Genomic DNA, 20,821 nt, shown 5'->3' with positions numbered 1-20,821 from the left:
GTCTAAAAGTGAGATATGATCATTTCTGCCTTGGAGTAAAATAAAACTTACCATATGTTTCTTGAGGATGTTGTCCAAGTATGCTGCCATCATTGTAGATGAAGTCAGTCAGAACAGGGTTACAATACAATCCATAACCTTGGTAAAATCCCAAGGGTTGATGTTGAAGCCAACGGGTAGGACTTTGAACTGATAAACCATGTCGTAGTATGCAAAACAAATTTCTGTGATGTGGGGTGAAAATATATAAAGGTCAGATCAAGACTGACAACATACTCATCCCATCTGATTTAGAGACAGATTGACTGTGCATTCTCCATCTTGAATTTCGGTGGTGAAATGTATTGGTTGAGGCGACTAAGGTTGATGATCAGCCTCAACTTATCATTCGTCTTGTGGATAAGAACAAGCCTGGAATAAAACCTCGGTGATTGTGGTTTTCGCACAATGTCCACTGCCTGTTTTTTTTTATGAGAGACCATATCTGCTGTTGTAGAAAGGCATCCTTCTCCTGATCTGACTGTATTTACATGAAGAGAGAAGATGAGGAAATGGGAGGGGGTTGCATAAATGAAGTTCAAAGCCCCTTCAAAATGACCTGGATCAACCGACAAGGGAATACGGTGATCCTGTGAGCCTGAAACTGCAGGAGACGGCTGCCTACAGGTAGGCAGTCTATGGGGAAGGTAGGTTACTGTATAAAGCTAGTAGGCTTGAAGAGTGAAAAACTTAGTTTCTTACCACTTCTGTATGGTTACCTCCAAGACATGCAATGGAGGTTGACTTTGGATATATAATGAGGATGTCAATGTTATCTTTCCTCCATTTATCTTGTCTTTCCTTCCCTGTTCATGCCTTCTGGACTATGTAGCCCAGATTTCCTCTATCCATGTATTAATGTATTACATACACTGCATGGTATAGATGATGTTCACTAAGTACTTATGATACAAAAGATATGGCTATCTTCCTTTGCTTTGAACTTTTTTCATTTAATTGACATGTCTACTGAAACAACACAAGATGAAAAAACAAAGCATCAATTAACAATTCACCATGATCTATCTTGCTAATACCACCCCTGTTACTAACGGAGTATTCAAAAATAGTCAGTGTTGTGCTTTTGATGATTTTTATGAGCTTTTGCATTTCATGCATTTAGTTGACATTTCTAGTGAAATGACAAAAGAAGAGAAAAACAAAGCATACATTAGCAATTCAGCATGTTATTAACTCACTAATACCATCGCTGTTACTAACGCAGCAAGCGAAAATAATCAGTGTCACACTAAGTCATAAATGACAACATCAGTTCAAGGATAGCAAGGTGTAACATGGTCTTAAATAAACAAGGTCCATAAATGTGACAAAGTCACACAAATTAGGAAAAAAATATTTAAAATTAATGTATACAACCTGTAGAAGAATGATTGTCCAACACAATAAATCCAAATCAAAACACAGGATGGTCCAATTGTAACACTAAGATGACTTGGATTGTTATAATGTACGTTGTTATCAGTACAGCAGTTTAAAAACTAGTGCAATTGGCATTGGCAAGGGGAGGTAATGAGCAAGAGTTATTGCCCTTTGTCTATATTTCGACAGGAAAAAAAAAACGATTTTCATCTAATAGTAGGACTGGATTCTCAAGGTAGCAGGTTTATATTCCCCTAACATTAATGTGATTGGGCAATGTATTTGAAAGACAAATGATCGGGTTCAACCTTACCCCAAGCGCAATCCATCCTCAAGGTATTGTTTAGAAACCATTTTGTCTTCAACCAGCCACAATGACCTTGACCTCTGATTTTTTTACCCCAAAATCTATGAGGTCCCCAAGTGCAAGTCATCCACAAAGTCTGCTAACTAGATCATGAAGAACATGAGTTACACTGCAAAAACCATTTTGTTTCTTTCAGTCAATCAACTGGACCTTGGAGCTATCAAATCCAAAATCAACAGAGTTCTTCCTTACCCACAAGTGTAAGCAATTCACAAAGTTCAATAAGTGCAGATAATGCAGAGCTCAAGTTATCACAATGTAAATCTCCCTGACTTTTAGCAAATGTAATTAAAAATTATTCTCTAACTGACTGGTCACACAGATGACACTGAATAGGAATATCACCTTGGTACATAGTGTAACATATAATGAGATATCAATTAAGGATTCAGTTTTGTTTTCTTAATTCAATGAAGTATGAACAGGAAAAAAGCTGTGCAAACAAAAGATGCAAAGTGGATCACACAGAAGTTTGCGAAATGTTTCTAAGGTCCATACCTCTTTGAGTTTGAAAAAATAAATAGTCAATCCTTATAATTAAATTCAACAGTATAAATAGTTAAATAAACTGACAGTTTAATAATATTCTTTTAATTAATAATATTTAATCTCATTATATATGTATACATTATACACTACTATGATCTGCTGGAAGATGTTAGATGCTAACATGTGTTATATGTAAGTCTAATCTGTTTCATAATAAACAGTCAATCCTTAAGTGAATGTGTATACACAAACTCTGTAAACACACTATACTGGCTTTGATACATAATCTAATACCACATATGCCAAGCGGCCGCATAGCTCAGTTGATTACCTCATTGTGCTAATAGTGCAAAGGTCGTGGGTTCGTTACCCCTATGGTCATATTACAATATTTTCTCTTTTCTTCTTTTATTTTATTTTATTCTACATAACAAATTTCAAATTTCCATACTGTAAAGGTGTACAGATTTCATATTGTACATTAATACATACACACACTGACTAATTCTGCATAGTCTTCATGTCAAGATAAGTTAGCAATGTTTATTTATTCAATTAAAGTGCACTTTACTTGTAGCATTAGCAAAGGAACTTCATTTACTTGAAAAAAAGTCCAGTATTTAGTTCATAATTAAAATCAATCCCAAGAAATCTGAGTTTGAGTGATCCTATTTTTTAAATATAGTCCTCATTCACTGGATATATGTATAGAAAAGTAGTGCAGGTGGGTGTGGCTTTAAAAGAAACAGTATGAACCCAAAAAAATTAAAAAGGGCCTGCCTAATCAGATTGCAGTAAATTGTACTGATGAAAGAAAAATGTAATTATTGAAATATGCATAAGACATTTTAAAAGGATAATTGGCCTCCAGAACCATCAACTTAAGAAGGAAAGATAAAAATCAACTGAGTACATTTTTCTGGATTAATTTAATAAAATTTGAAATTCTGCATGATTTTGAATTATTTTACTTAGGGATTGAAGACTATTTTTAACACAAGTTTGTTTCCATTTTTGGCCCCAGAAGACCCCATAGAAAATCCCAATTTGTGCACAAAGAGAGCAAACAGCTTTACCTACATCTAACACTGTAAGAGCAGGTAGCTGAGCAATGTCCTCTGAAAGGCCAGTCAGCCAGTTGGAGGCAAGAATCAACTTGGTTAATTCAGTCTGCTCCCACCATCGGTCCTCTGTCCTGTCCATAGACAAATCTGTTTTTGCCTCCTCTGGCACATCTATATTTATCTTCCAAACACTTTCTGGTACTGAAATGTATTAAGATGACTGTCTATGTGTGTGTGTGTGTGTGTGTGTGCATGCATGTGTCATGCATCTGCTGTGGGTGCATATTCTTTTATATGCCCACTTATGCATGTATGCACAAGAGTATTATATATGATGGTCTATTATGAATAACCATATCAGTTTCCCATTGTAGCACGTAGATTATATTGCCGAATCTCAGTATATAATGGTGAAATGGCATCGATTTCAAATTGATAAATTAACATTTGTCTTCTTTTAAACATGTAAAAATAGAACTAACATTTTTAAAGAAGTAAACTACTTTTAATGTTGGATTAAATCCTTAAACTGATTAAACTGAGAAATCAACAAACTATCAGGCATGAAAAACGTCAAATAATGCTTTTCAGGTGCATTAGTATGGAGTTCACTAGAGGCATAACAATTCATCAATACTGTAATACCTAACTCAGCAAACCAAAATATTAGGTACTATTAAGAACTACATTCCTTTTCCAATAGTAATAATAATAACGATAATGTAAAAACATAAAACAAAGTCAGAAAAACATGAGGCAGTTCACTATGTTGTAATACCTTTATGGTATTGTGAATGGAGTTTTGCATGCATAAACATTGTCCAATTAATGTATGAAGATTATTTTGATGTTAAACATTGAGATGATGTTTGACCTACGAGACTTTGGCTTACTTGATCATGTCATTTTGATCTGTCACTGAAAACATCTATCATGCATGAATTACTTCTACCATTCCTAAATGTTAGCCACCCACCCACCATTGTTCAGATCACCGTCTGCATCTCTTTTAAATGTGTACTCTGTGTTTTATACTAAATGTGAGTATAAAACCCTGCTCTGGTCCTCGTAATGTCACGCTGTTGTCATGAGTATTAATGAATTCATCAAGGAATTCATCTAAAGACATCAACAGTTCTACAAGCCCTGGGACATCAACATTAAGTGGAAAGAAGTTCGCATGTTAGAGGTTATTGTGCCCTATTCATTTCCATGTTGGACCATGTGTGTGTCATGCGAATTTCACATGAAGAGCTTAAACTTAGGAAATTAATTATCTTACCTTCCATGATTATGGAATATCAAAGCCAGAAATATGATGTCAATCCATAAATTAGTGACTTCAACCATCCGGTTGAGTTTTATTGCCAAAACAGTGGAGATGCAGGATAGTGATGGAATCAATGTGCACTGCTGAAGAATCACATTTCTCTTGTCAGACTTTTGTTGAATAATAAGTCAGAACTAATGTTAATGTTCATTACTGTAAGTTCTTGGTTCTGTAGAACTTGTTATTTTACTCTCATGTGCGAAATAGTATGCATTTGATAGGGACTATTTCTAACCATATTACGACTCATTTCATCAGCAGTACGTTGTACTCTCACTTGATTCACATCAAAATTCACTTGTCCGTTTCGTTCAGTTCTACTTAATCATAGGAATGAATATATAGATAAGATTAAAAGTAAAAACGCACACCACAGACATTGAGAGGACAACTTAATTCTGTTTAAATTTTGTGTTCAGAGGGATTTTTCCATGTAGTTTGAACAGTTGACTTGGTTACCACCATGGTTAGCCCTGAGGACACACATTGATTGGCTAACTAAGGTCATATGACGTGAATAGGAGTCTATACATACGAGTGCAGACAGTGCACTGGCAGATAGCTGTCAGAGCGGCAAAGTATGAACATCTAAGTAGAAAAGAATTTCGGCCATGTATTCCAAAACCATCACTTATATATTTTTACATAACCGATATTAACTTTGGCACTATAAAATCCAAAAACTGAATCAAATTGATATATTTTAAATAGATTTATTAGATGATTGCTATTGAATTTAAATGCTTTATAATTATTAGATAATTCTTTATAAAGCTACTGCTATTTCCCACCACACTGCTCAAGTACACTAGTACTAAAAACTAATTTTTATTGAGATCACGTTACTATGTCAGAATGTATTACAGTCAATCCAATATTTAGATGTTAATATACACAGGATTTTATTAATAAAACTAATTTTACCATAACATGGTGTATTATAACGTTGTCTTTTGGCATTTAGACAAACAAGTCTGATCTATATTATCAACAGTTGATAAGTGTTGTGATGGACACTGTGTTTATGTAAAGTCACTATGCGATATTGAAAAGCATGTTCTATCTCACCTTTATTATTAATAAAAAGCATTTTTAGTTTTGAACTCTGGTCTTTTTTATATATAACACAGGGGGGAGTTAAAATACATACAACTGCGATATTTTCTGTGATGATATACTGCATTGATATCTGTGCTACTGCTAGAAAATGTAGAAAATGCCAGTGCATACTGCATCGCGAGTGTGACAATATATTGGTTTAGTAACACTTGAAGGTAATATATCATGAAATACATGAATTCAAGCTGAGACATTATCAGATTGGTTCCCCTATTCAACAAGAGAAACCACCAATCTTGCAAACAAAATGCTGTTGTTGCTGTGAGGTTTAATGCCATTTTTCAGCACAAGATAGGCTATCCATGGTGGTCAGTATAACTGGTGGAGGAAAACCTTGGAAAGCCCTGGGAAGAACCACCGACCCACGAGAGGCTACTGGCAAGCTTCTCACGTACCCACATTAGCTGACCCTGAGACATGAACCCACACAGACAGGTGACCCAGAGCGGTGAGAAATTTAGACCACTCAGCTACTCAGGGCCCCCGTAACAAAATGTTAGAATTATTTTTAGTCAGATGCTATGTATATTTAATTTGTACTGTGTGACTGACCTTTACCCCTAATTGTGGGTAGGAATTTGGACCAACCTATGTCTTTCATTTTTGTTTAAACAACATATTATAAAGTTAAGTTTTGTCTATGATTGTAGATTATATATTATTATTATTATTATTTTTATTATTATTATTATTATTATTATTATTATTGTTTTCAGAAAAACATGTTTTCTTGGTTTGGTCAGGCAAAATTTTGACAAATCTGTACTAATCATGAACATAAATGATTAAAATGGAGATTAAAAATGTGTCTGAGCTGTCACACATATCTTCTGGAAATATACACATCTTTCAAACAATGTTGCAAAACAACAGCAAGTTTTACTGATGCTATGTCTGACTATGACACACAATGAGTACAGTTTAAGATCCATATTTCATCATCAATAAGCTTGATTTGGGCTTGTTAGCCTTCAAGTCAATAATCTACAACAATAGGTGCCACAACAGAGAAGAAAACCATTGGATGTCATTGGTTGCTTTCCTTTATTAAAAGTGTTCTTTGCCTATAAAATAGAAACACAAACCAAACCCCCACATATTAAAGGAAGATAGATGGGCCTCTTTTATCTGTACCAGTTCTATCATGATCTGATTAGGTGACAAAATCAGCCCTTTTTATCTGGAAAATTTCCTGTCAGCAGGTTAGAATGAGCTTTTGTTTTAAATACATATAGCTGGATGGATGAACATATCGAGGGTACCTTACTATTTCTACAGCTAAAGCAAGGAGATACTGATATCATTATAAATTTTATGTAAATATGACAAGAATTTTGAGAAAGAAAATGATGACGATGATGATAATGATGATGATGATGATGACTGCTCTTATGTAATAACTGCACATACATTAATAATCATACAACTCTTTTTGGGGATTTAAAACCTGCATCATAAAAAAATTATATGTAATAAGTACAGACCTTGACTATAGCAAACCTCATGGGAGGAAGCAGTTGCTAAAACCAAACACAAAACATCACAATTTTTATATGCATTTGCTCCATTTATGTCTGGTGTCTCATAACTTCTCAAGTTTATGTATTAAACCAGACTCTTAAATAGATCCTACTGGTGCTTAATTCTGCACAACCAAACTGGGGTAGAGTATGACCCTCCAAAGAGGAGAGTTCCCATAACAGATTAAGGGAGCTTATTCTTCTGGTAGCAATGGGATGTAAAGTATGTTGCAAGTAACCTTATTTAAACACTGTTAATGTGCACTTACTATGAATAATTAACCAGACAAAATATTGCCAAATATTGTTATTTTAAATAACATTAAATCAAAATATGGCATTAATGATTCTTTACAATTCTGTGTCTTGTGATTCCTAAATATGATAGTTACATATCTAATGACTTAGCTTTTTAATCTTCTCATTACAGACCTGAAGATAAACTTCTTCCTGAAAGATTGAGCTGTCCACTTTGCCTGGCCTGTTTCAGAAATGTGGCTAACACAGCATCAGTCTTGTCTGATTTATCCTGCCGAAATCCTGCTTTAGGATCAAATGGTGGTCTCCGCCCTCGGGAAGTCATTATTATTCAAAGATAAATTGTGTTAAATGCTGAAACAGAAATGAAGTTTCTGTTGATCCAGATGAGTTGAAACTTAAAGGTAACAGACTTAGGCAACAATTTTGTTTTACACATTTCAACTGAGAAACTGTCCATATTGACAATATTATCATGTGTTCATTTAAATGAGGCTGCTGTTTGCAAATGAAAACCCTGGTTTTGAACAAATAAACACTGTTATACAAAGTTAATGCTTTAGCCAAACAAAAAGTTATGTGTTTTGGAATACAACTGAAAAAAGTAGGTAGGCTTTTTAAAAATTATTGTTTCCTAAATTTGTATAATCTTCATTATGTTCCAAATGTCAAACTAAAGAACTACACAGTGAGAGTGGTCAATCCTAAATTTTGAAATGACAATAAAATCCTTAAAGAGCCTTGGCAGCTCTGTGGTAGCATCCTGGACTAGTAATCATAGGGTTATGGGTCCAATACACATCCAGGCCAGCCCAGGTGCATGCCCCTGCAAAAGGCACTCAGATCTTCTTCCTTTGCATGATATAACAAATAATAAGCTCAAAGTGCCATTAAATACCAACCATCAATAACAAAAACTCTGAAAAGACTAGATGTGAACATTTCCAGAAATAAACTTTGCTATAAAGTCCAATGTCAGAAGAAAATGGAATCGGCAGGGTCAGTTGGGTCATAGGAAACAAAACATTTTACTTGTTCCCATGCTTTAGATAGTACAATCCTGAAACTGACAAATTAACTACCATGCCCTGCTTGTTTGTTGCATGCAAGATATACCAACTCAGACAAAGGGTATGCATATTAGGATTTTGCCAAAAGAGATCAAAATATTTTCAGAGATATCAATATTTCATCAGTGACAATTATTAATTATGAAACTTTGAATTCTGACCAAAAATGAAGTTTTTTTATAGCTCTGAAAAAATGCATTAGCAAAATGAGAAAATAATTTGTTAAAACTTACATGAGAGTTGATTCTTGAGTTAAAGAGCTTAGTAAGATGGTTTTCAGTAATACACTGACTCTGAAGTTCAGAGGCCCCTCAACATAATGCTATTCAGAGGAGCCATGAAAGAGTTCTCAGATGTATCCAAGGCTGCTGAATATAAGGGTACATTATATGGCAAAATATTAATAGTACAGAGGTATCCAGAATCATACCTTTGTTACATAAGGGTATCAGTCATACTGAAGTGCTTTATAGTGAGGTACCCTTTTATCAGTTCTAAACTGACATAACAATAGACCATTTCATTTCTCTGTTTAGAAAGTAGCAATAAAGAGAAGGATTGAGGTACACTTGTCACTGTGTTTTGATTAAATGCACTAATTATAATGAAAGTTTCATGTTTAAATAAGTCCAAAGTCCATAAATTAGTCTTTTTTATCATATTTCATCAAGTAGCATGTGAACTAAATACTGGATAAGAGTGATAAGAATGTCTCACTATAAGATCACTATTAAACTCTAAAAACTAAATAAATACAATTACAAAGTTTTTCTTTAGGGCCAAAAAGAAAAGGTGTTTTGGGTTGGCCAACCATTCCTGTTTTTGATTGCTGATCTTGAAATTGATCTGTGCATCTAACTGAGCCGGTTTTGCCAAGTACTTGAAGCACTTAGTACATTGTATATACTAATGATTATATATATATATATATATATATATATATATATATATATATATATATATATATATATATATATATATACTGTTTAAAAAAATACCTACCCTAATTTTAAAACCAGTGCAATAGGAAACACACTAATTTTTTGGCCTAATCTCCTAAGAGAAGAATATCTTCTGATTTCAGATAAAGTATTTATTCCACAAAACAGAAGTCACTTTGTCTACTTGGCACAACTGGTAAGGAACCTAAAGAGACATGGCAACTTAGTTGCAATCTTATCAAAACTGTTTATTATTATCATTTCTGTTTATTATTGCATGTAGTAAAAGTAGTACCTGAAGTTGTTGTTGGTGCTTTTGTAAAAGTATAAAATTGTTTTTATAATCATTTTACGGCTGAGATTAAAATACCAAATTTATCCTATTCTTTACCCCTTATGCCATAAAAACAAATTAAAAAATAATTTTAATCCATAAGTAGTAGTAGTAGTCATTTAGTTTAGATGCAGCCATTCTACCATCTTTATAATGCTATGATTTACAGCAGGCATTGCAGTCAATGTTGGCCAACTGAAATAAGGACAAATAAACTGTATGCCATAGCATATAGTATGTAACACCTTGGTATTAAAATAAAATAAACAGTCTGGGATTTACAACTCCACTTGCATGACTCATGGGACAAGTTCAAATTTGGCTTGGGTAAGCTCAGGTTTCCAAGGTTCCTTCCCCATCAGCAAGCACAAAAAATTGAGAGAGGGATAAATGGGTCATGTTCCATTCATAATGCTTTATAGTCTGCAAGTGTTATACCCTGTGCATTTTGCCACAGTACAAATATCAGCACCTTTACTTAGTGTTTATAAATTAAATGGCCATCTATCATGTCATTACCATCTTTTTGTCAATGTCAACATCAATCTCACATTTTCTCATCCAGACATGATAGTGTGAATTAAAGATGGAAATTACATACCATAGAAGAATGCTTTACATATTAACTCTCAGGAGCTGATATATGTACTATGGTGAGATGACTGGGAATAAAACTTGCTGAACATAAAGAAAAAAGCACAACCAATTTCTCCCTCTCTCTCAACTTTTGCCCCAAGTGTCTTGGAACCTAAGCTAGCCCAAACCAAATTTGAGCTTGTTCAAGCAAGTTAATTTGTATATCCCTGTAGAATCACCATCAAATAAAATGAAACAAACTGATTGATTAGAAAGTGTGCAATATAGTACAACAAAACAATTTTCTGGGATGAAAAATTAAGCTATACAGCAAAGCTGACCAAATTCAGACTTCTGTCATGGAGCTAAACAAACCACTGGGAACATAACAAAACTATACAAAATAGTATACAGCAAATGCAATAAAGATGCAATGCTCATTTATCAAGCTATGGTGGGAAGTAACACATACAATATCTGAGGAAACACACATAAGATTCTCCCAGAGAGCTAAATTTGCAATACATTAACAGTTCTACAACAAGAGTAGCTTCAGTCTTGAACAACCTTCCAGAGGCAGTGTTATATCACTCTCAACAATAGACGAATAAGTTGCTCTCTGTCTTATTTTGTTTTCTTTCCGATATGACTAGTGGAACCACCAGACATGTCAGAAAGAAGAAAAAAACCCAAAGGTGGACAACTTGATGGTCTAGTCCTACAATGTAAGACGTATCACAAGTCATTTATGTTTTGGTAGCAGCAAAACAAAAATATGATGTAATATGTCTATGCTGTATGACTAACTGCTGGTCTATGTAAGACGTATCACAAGTCATTTATGTTTTGGTAGCACCAAAACAAAAATATGATGTAATATGTCTATGTTGTAAGACTAACTGCTGGTCTAGTCCTACAATGTAAGTCGTATCACAAGTCATTTATGTTTTGGTAGCACCAAAACAAAAATATGATGTGATATATCTTACATTGTAGGATTAAGTGCTGGTCTACCTCAACACTAAAAACTTATCTTAAAAAAATATTATGCCAAAACAAGAACTAGTGTATGATAATTACAAAGCTGAGATGACTGTAAGAAGTGTAGACAAGATCTAACTGGAGAAATGACCAATAAGCTATTCTCCACTTTTTCTCATGTCAGAAAAAATGAGACAGAACAACTTATTGATCTAGATGGACAAACATTGATAGATACCAGTGAAATAAGTATAAAGAAGAACACACTCATAACTGATATAAAAAATCTAGTAATCAATGGAAGAATCAATGGTTTACAACTACTTAACCACTGAGGATATACCTGCACTACAGTTCACCTATGCATTTGTGATTTTAACTTAAAACTGAAGATTTATTTGATCGTGTCAATAAAATAAAAAACAACGTCGTGATATGAATTTTTTTTATTTTACACATAGTAACCATTTTTTTAAATCAGGAGCATATAACGATATAACGGGCCAATAAACGTACGTTTTTTTAAATATTTTTTTTTTTGCATTTAAGAGGTCACAACATTTTTCAACTCGTTTCCCTCTAGTCCTAGTTTCCCTCGAAAATAAGAAAATATGAACAGTACAGAAAAGACTCATGTCTTATTATATTTAAGTATTTTTAAATCTCAAGTCTAGTCTAGCTATCTTTAATCACTCGATTAATATTCCTTTGATGACACCTTTCAAAATATTGTTGAATCAGTTTTCTGTTCAACTCTATCCGTCGAATTGAATGAAACCTGTAACCTCAGAAGATTTTATCAATCGGAATAACTTCAACCTTTTCCGTTACGTGCCAGATATGCTTCACGACTTGTTGGAAAAGACAGAAGATATTCCGATTGGACAATAGGTTACCCAGTAAGCGATAGTTTCGTAACTGAGCTCCCAATTTGCTTAACTCGAGGCTACTGTGTGACTTTTTCAACAATTATTGTTTAATAATTTAAGATATGTATATATTTGGAAATTCTGACTTGGGACGTTCTTAAAAGTGATATGAGCAATGCACAACATAGGTAACTTCGAGGTCAATCCGCGTGATGATACCATGAATGTGTGTGGGAAGTTCCATTTGGACATAGTACACAATTAATTTTACTATATGTTCTCTACATTTGTTTCTCAGTACTGACCTTTCCACTGTGTGACAATCAATGCAAATCATATGTTAATCTAAAATACCTTCAAAGATGACTTCACGGTTAAGTTCTTGTCAAAGGTTGACCTGCTCTTTTTTTAGATCATTGACTGTCAACATAACAGCATGTAACCAGAACACGTATTTCACTTCCGGATCATCACCAAGGCCTTATTACTCACTGTGCACTGTCGCCAAAATACATACAGACAACAACACCCTGAGCTCATATTATCAAGAATAAACAGTTACCTTTAAATCCCTACCAAAACTGCATAAATAAAACTCTTCTATCACCATCAAAATGAGAGAGGAAAAAATGTTCTAAAAATAGACTAGAACTACATTCGTGGGTACTGAACTGGAAGTATTAATTGTAACCCGATTCCTGACAGGCTCCATGTTTTATGCCAATTTTATTCAAACTTTTATATTTGCATGCTATACCTATTTCAACTTTATACATGAAGTCTTTTCGAATTTCCTTGCAAGGAAAACATGTGACACCTGTCAGAAAGTATGTAGTGCTGGTGTTCCACAGGGTGCAAGTTCTGGTCCAAGTGCTCTTGAGAAACCAAAACTAAATTTGCTATATCTTCCTTAATTATAGGAATTTTTCAATGCAGTAAAAACCTAATTGTGATACAAGATAAGCCCTGTCTGAAAATATGTTTGAAAATTACAAATGTTGATAAATTCAGTTTTAATGGCAAATTAAATAAACATTTAAATTTTAAAAACTAAATTTTATTGAAAACTTAAATTTTCATACAAGTTTTAAAACACAGTTTGACAAATTTTAGACAGAAAAGTTGACTAATGAATGATATTTAAAACAAATGGTAGTTTGGGTCTGTATAACTGATAACATTTTCCCCAGGGGTAGTGAAGCATCATAGCTCATAGTGATTTTGGCAGCAAACCGCAATATGCCTGTCCAGATGCATATAGGTGTACACACTAAAGAAACACTGACAGGTGCTATGTTCCACATTTATTGTGTCAGGTACTTAGGCAGTTGTTTCCATAACTAATAGCACATTCAGATTTAAAGTTCTAATGGGACCACTACCATGTTTTATAGCAAAAATGCATTCCATTTCAATGTCGATAACAACAAAAGGTGGCAATGGGATAGGAAAATAGCTTCTAGGGAGGTTCTACCTTACTGAAAAATGGTGCTGATCTCTCTCATGAAAACCTAAGCCATGTCTTTGAGGTGCCATGTATCAGTGTGGTGATATGAACTAATCTTGGTCACTTATGGTAGTACACTGCACATGCCCTTATGAAACCATGCTATTACCACCAGACTACTCAGGAGAGCTTCCAAGCTAATCCAACTCTAACACTTTGTTCCAGATACCAGGCTAGACCTGAAAAGATGCAATATGTTTCACTTAATTCTAGAAAACAGTAAGATCTATGTAAATGAAGTTAAAATGTGTTAGATATGGTGATTTCAAATTAACATTAAGGTTGCAAGCATGGGGGAAAATATTAAACTTGACAGAGTGACACTCAGAAATGTGAAGCAATGGCCATGTATTAAAGTGTTAAATTCATCCTAAAAGTATATGAGGTTTCTAGAAGCACATTTAGCCATTTACAAGTTAAATAACTAATCAGGTAGACTATGTATCATAAAGTTTAAGGCAATGTTGGGGCGGTGAGGTTTGATCATTGGTGTAAACATTATTACATACCAGTATACAGGAAAGTCAAGTGACAATATACTAAATTAGAATGTGTTACTATAAGCATTCTTATTCATGAGGGAAATAACAATTTTGGATATTACAAGTGAATACAGCCAAATGTGGTCATAAAAATCAACTATAAGTACCAATAAATCCTATATCATCAGCTAAATGTGAAATTCTCATCCCCAAAACTTGTAAACAAGGATGGAAATTTGCATATGTGGGACATATACAATGTACTTGTTAAGATCAAATATGCAAACATAAATCAAATTATCTATTTGAACATTTATATGGTATTTTGAAGAGTGTTGGTTACCAATTATTAAGCTCATTGATTGAATGGAATCAGATATCAGCTGATGTTTCAATACCGCACTCTGTCAAAGTACTAAATTGAAATATGTTACCATACATAGGCATATTCATGATGAAAATAACATTTTGGGATATTTTCAGTGCACATAGCCATAAATGTGCTTTACAGGTTCACTATAGGTAAAATGTCAGCCTATATGATGTACTGAATGTGAACTTTTGATCCCAAACATTCTAAAATGGATGGATATTTGTACATGTGGGATATGTAACCATGTACAAAGTTAAATTCAAATAATTTGTTTGAATGCTTCTTATGTAATCTTTAGAGTGTCAATTAACAAATAGTATTAGTAATTAATAATGCATAAAGCAAGATGGATCATTAGAATTCCCATAACATCATATAGGCCACAATGCCGCACTACACCAATCAATATCTTAACCTAACTGAACAATAAAATGGAATGCATTTTGTATTCAACTTACATCATTTTGCTTTTTTCTTACATCCAAGGGTAAATATACCTGGGGGAAGCATATTTTATCCCTTTGACCTGTATTTCATTCTCAGACAGTTTAAAATGATTTAGTAGAGAACTTGAGTAGGTTCTAGTATAAAGTTTTCATCGCTGTCCTCTCACTAAATACCTTATAACTATGTTTATAAACAATTACTGAAGGCTATACAAGCAGATATTTGTTACTCAGGAAGTGACCCCATCATAAACACATAAATTAACTGATTGGACCCCTAATAAATAGTCTGAATGGCCAATACAAATTATAATTTTGTCTTCATGTATTTTTAATGAAGGTCTCATTTTGACTACAAAGATATTTTCTCTGACAAAATGTGACAAAAATCCACCATTGGAGCTTTTATATGGTGTAGGAATACATACATGCTGATAACATTTAATATGATTCCCAAAAATATTATATATGTGCATTTTAGGGGTTTTTTAATTTTTTTTTTTAATTTTTTTTAAATTTTATTAAAATTTTTAAAATAAAAATTAATTTTTTACTTTTAATTTCATTCTTATATTTTAAAAGTCAATATACATGACATATTAAAATTTCATGTGTCTATCTTTAATAATAAAGATTTTATACCAATTTAAACTTTGCTCAAATACTGCCCTTACAGGACATAGTACACAATTAATTTTACTATATGTTCTCTACATTTGTTTCTCAGTACTGACCTTTCCACTGTGTGACAATCAATGCAAATCATATGTTAATCTAAAATACCTTCAAAGATGACTTCACGGTTAAGTTCTTGTCAAAGGTTGACCTGCTCTTTTTTTAGATCATTGACTGTCAACATAACAGCATGTAACCAGAACACGTATTTCACTTCCGGATCATCACCAAGGCCTTATTACTCACTGTGCACTGTCGCCAAAATACATACAGACAACAACACCCTGAGCTCATATTATCAAGAATAAACAGTTACCTTTAAATCCCTACCAAAACTGCATAAATAAAACTCTTCTATCACCATCAAAATGAGAGAGGAAAAAATGTTCTAAAAATAGACTAGAACTACATTCGTGGGTACTGAACTGGAAGTATTAATTGTAACCCGATTCCTGACAGGCTCCATGTTTTATGCCAATTTTATTCAAACTTTTATATTTGCATGCTATACCTATTTCAACTTTATACATGAAGTCTTTTCGAATTTCCTTGCAAGGAAAACATGTGACACCTGTCAGAAAGTATGTAGTGCTGGTGTTCCACAGGGTGCAAGTTCTGGTCCAAGTGCTCTTGAGAAACCAAAACTAAATTTGCTATATCTTCCTTAATTATAGGAATTTTTCAATGCAGTAAAAACCTAATTGTGATACAAGATAAGCCCTGTCTGAAAATATGTTTGAAAATTACAAATGTTGATAAATTCAGTTTTAATGGCAAATTAAATAAACATTTAAATTTTAAAAACTAAATTTTATTGAAAACTTAAATTTTCATACAAGTTTTAAAACACAGTTTGACAAATTTTAGACAGAAAAGTTGACTAATGAATGATATTTAAAACAAATGGTAGTTTGGGTCTGTATAACTGATAACATTTTCCCCAGGGGTAGTGAAGCATCATAGCTCATAGTGATTTTGGCAGCAAACCGCAATATGCCTGTCCAGATGCATATAGGTGTACACACTAAAGAAACACTGACAGGTGCTATGTTCCACATTTATTGTGTCAGGTACTTAGGCAGTTGTTTCCATAACTAATAGCACATTCAGATTTAAAGTTCTAATGGGACCACTACCATGTTTTATAGCAAAAATGCATTCCATTTCAATGTCGATAACAACAAAAGGTGGCAATGGGATAGGAAAATAGCTTCTAGGGAGGTTCTACCTTACTGAAAAATGGTGCTGATCTCTCTCATGAAAACCTAAGCCATGTCTTTGAGGTGCCATGTATCAGTGTGGTGATATGAACTAATCTTGGTCACTTATGGTAGTACACTGCACATGCCCTTATGAAACCATGCTATTACCACCAGACTACTCAGGAGAGCTTCCAAGCTAATCCAACTCTAACACTTTGTTCCAGATACCAGGCTAGACCTGAAAAGATGCAATATGTTTCACTTAATTCTAGAAAACAGTAAGATCTATGTAAATGAAGTTAAAATGTGTTAGATATGGTGATTTCAAATTAACATTAAGGTTGCAAGCATGGGGGAAAATATTAAACTTGACAGAGTGACACTCAGAAATGTGAAGCAATGGCCATGTATTAAAGTGTTAAATTCATCCTAAAAGTATATGAGGTTTCTAGAAGCACATTTAGCCATTTACAAGTTAAATAACTAATCAGGTAGACTATGTATCATAAAGTTTAAGGCAATGTTGGGGCGGTGAGGTTTGATCATTGGTGTAAACATTATTACATACCAGTATACAGGAAAGTCAAGTGACAATATACTAAATTAGAATGTGTTACTATAAGCATTCTTATTCATGAGGGAAATAACAATTTTGGATATTACAAGTGAATACAGCCAAATGTGGTCATAAAAATCAACTATAAGTACCAATAAATCCTATATCATCAGCTAAATGTGAAATTCTCATCCCCAAAACTTGTAAACAAGGATGGAAATTTGCATATGTGGGACATATACAATGTACTTGTTAAGATCAAATATGCAAACATAAATCAAATTATCTATTTGAACATTTATATGGTATTTTGAAGAGTGTTGGTTACCAATTATTAAGCTCATTGATTGAATGGAATCAGATATCAGCTGATGTTTCAATACCGCACTCTGTCAAAGTACTAAATTGAAATATGTTACCATACATAGGCATATTCATGATGAAAATAACATTTTGGGATATTTTCAGTGCACATAGCCATAAATGTGCTTTACAGGTTCACTATAGGTAAAATGTCAGCCTATATGATGTACTGAATGTGAACTTTTGATCCCAAACATTCTAAAATGGATGGATATTTGTACATGTGGGATATGTAACCATGTACAAAGTTAAATTCAAATAATTTGTTTGAATGCTTCTTATGTAATCTTTAGAGTGTCAATTAACAAATAGTATTAGTAATTAATAATGCATAAAGCAAGATGGATCATTAGAATTCCCATAACATCATATAGGCCACAATGCCGCACTACACCAATCAATATCTTAACCTAACTGAACAATAAAATGGAATGCATTTTGTATTCAACTTACATCATTTTGCTTTTTTCTTACATCCAAGGGTAAATATACCTGGGGGAAGCATATTTTATCCCTTTGACCTGTATTTCATTCTCAGACAGTTTAAAATGATTTAGTAGAGAACTTGAGTAGGTTCTAGTATAAAGTTTTCATCGCTGTCCTCTCACTAAATACCTTATAACTATGTTTATAAACAATTACTGAAGGCTATACAAGCAGATATTTGTTACTCAGGAAGTGACCCCATCATAAACACATAAATTAACTGATTGGACCCCTAATAAATAGTCTGAATGGCCAATACAAATTATAATTTTGTCTTCATGTATTTTTAATGAAGGTCTCATTTTGACTACAAAGATATTTTCTCTGACAAAATGTGACAAAAATCCACCATTGGAGCTTTTATATGGTGTAGGAATACATACATGCTGATAACATTTAATATGATTCCCAAAAATATTATATATGTGCATTTTAGGGTTTTTTTAATTTTTTTTTTTAATTTTTTTTAAATTTTATTAAAATTTTTAAAATAAAAATTAATTTTTTACTTTTAATTTCATTCTTATATTTTAAAAGTCAATATACATGACATATTAAAATTTCATGTGTCTATCTTTAATAATAAAGATTTTATACCAATTTAAACTTTGCTCAAATACTGCCCTTACAGGACATAGTACACAATTAATTTTACTATATGTTCTCTACATTTGTTTCTCAGTACTGACCTTTCCACTGTGTGACAATCAATGCAAATCATATGTTAATCTAAAATACCTTCAAAGATGACTTCACGGTTAAGTTCTTGTCAAAGGTTGACCTGCTCTTTTTTTAGATCATTGACTGTCAACATAACAGCATGTAACCAGAACACGTATTTCACTTCCGGATCATCACCAAGGCCTTATTACTCACTGTGCACTGTCGCCAAAATACATACAGACAACAACACCCTGAGCTCATATTATCAAGAATAAACAGTTACCTTTAAATCCCTACCAAAACTGCATAAATAAAACTCTTCTATCACCATCAAAATGAGAGAGGAAAAAATGTTCTAAAAATAGACTAGAACTACATTCGTGGGTACTGAACTGGAAGTATTAATTGTAACCCGATTCCTGACAGGCTCCATGTTTTATGCCAATTTTATTCAAACTTTTATATTTGCATGCTATACCTATTTCAACTTTATACATGAAGTCTTTTCGAATTTCCTTGCAAGGAAAACATGTGACACCTGTCAGAAAGTATGTAGTGCTGGTGTTCCACAGGGTGCAAGTTCTGGTCCAAGTGCTCTTGAGAAACCAAAACTAAATTTGCTATATCTTCCTTAATTATAGGAATTTTTCAATGCAGTAAAAACCTAATTGTGATACAAGATAAGCCCTGTCTGAAAATATGTTTGAAAATTACAAATGTTGATAAATTCAGTTTTAATGGCAAATTAAATAAACATTTAAATTTTAAAAACTAAATTTTATTGAAAACTTAAATTTTCATACAAGTTTTAAAACACAGTTTGACAAATTTTAGACAGAAAAGTTGACTAATGAATGATATTTAAAACAAATGGTAGTTTGGGTCTGTATAACTGATAACATTTTCCCCAGGGGTAGTGAAGCATCATAGCTCATAGTGATTTTGGCAGCAAACCGCAATATGCCTGTCCAGATGCATATAGGTGTACACACTAAAGAAACACTGACAGGTGCTATGTTCCACATTTATTGTGTCAGGTACTTAGGCAGTTGTTTCCATAACTAATAGCACATTCAGATTTAAAGTTCTAATGGGACCACTACCATGTTTTATAGCAAAAATGCATTCCATTTCAATGTCGATAACAACAAAAGGTGGCAATGGGATAGGAAAATAGCTTCTAGGGAGGTTCTACCTTACTGAAAAATGGTGCTGATCTCTCTCATGAAAACCTAAGCCATGTCTTTGAGGTGCCATGTATCAGTGTGGTGATATGAACTAATCTTGGTCACTTATGGTAGTACACTGCACATGCCCTTATGAAACCATGCTATTACCACCAGACTACTCAGGAGAGCTTCCAAGCTAATCCAACTCTAACACTTTGTTCCAGATACCAGGCTAGACCTGAAAAGATGCAATATGTTTCACTTAATTCTAGAAAACAGTAAGATCTATGTAAATGAAGTTAAAATGTGTTAGATATGGTGATTTCAAATTAACATTAAGGTTGCAAGCATGGGGGAAAATATTAAACTTGACAGAGTGACACTCAGAAATGTGAAGCAATGGCCATGTATTAAAGTGTTAAATTCATCCTAAAAGTATATGAGGTTTCTAGAAGCACATTTAGCCATTTACAAGTTAAATAACTAATCAGGTAGACTATGTATCATAAAGTTTAAGGCAATGTTGGGGCGGTGAGGTTTGATCATTGGTGTAAACATTATT

At 33.3% G+C, this 20,821-nt stretch overlaps 1 protein-coding gene and 1 long non-coding RNA gene across 4 annotated transcripts in view; both read right to left on the bottom strand.

Annotated features, from left to right (window-relative positions):
• Nucleotides 1-12,274, bottom strand: part of LOC149771443 (leucine-rich repeat-containing protein 40-like) — a 64,139-nt gene extending 51,865 nt beyond the window's left edge. Inside the window, exons 1-3 of the mRNA XM_089948433.1 lie at nucleotides 12,187-12,274; nucleotides 7,741-7,920; nucleotides 3,356-3,540 (exon numbers count right to left, since the gene is read on the bottom strand). Coding sequence (XP_089804559.1) covers nucleotides 3,356-3,540; nucleotides 7,741-7,891 — 336 coding nt within the window. The 5' untranslated portion in view covers nucleotides 7,892-7,920; nucleotides 12,187-12,274. The remainder of the gene's footprint in view (nucleotides 1-3,355; nucleotides 3,541-7,740; nucleotides 7,921-12,186) is intronic.
• A 296-nt stretch (nucleotides 12,275-12,570) lies between these two features.
• Nucleotides 12,571-20,821, bottom strand: part of LOC149771442 (uncharacterized) — a 28,698-nt gene continuing 20,447 nt past the window's right edge. For 2 of the 3 annotated variants that reach the window (XR_016418289.1, XR_016418287.1), the window contains 2 exons: nucleotides 20,286-20,497; nucleotides 14,036-17,260 (listed from right to left, as the gene is read on the bottom strand). This is a non-coding gene — a long non-coding RNA (uncharacterized LOC149771442). The other variant, XR_016418288.1, reaches the window with a different exon arrangement.

This window comes from Sinohyriopsis cumingii, unplaced genomic scaffold (assembly GCF_028554795.1).
Source record: "Sinohyriopsis cumingii isolate HCF-2022 unplaced genomic scaffold, ASM2855479v2 utg001851l, whole genome shotgun sequence".
Lineage (NCBI taxonomy): Eukaryota > Metazoa > Mollusca > Bivalvia > Unionida > Unionidae > Sinohyriopsis > Sinohyriopsis cumingii.
Note: the sequence above shows the minus strand (reverse complement) of the source record. Positions and strands in the feature narration are given on the sequence as shown.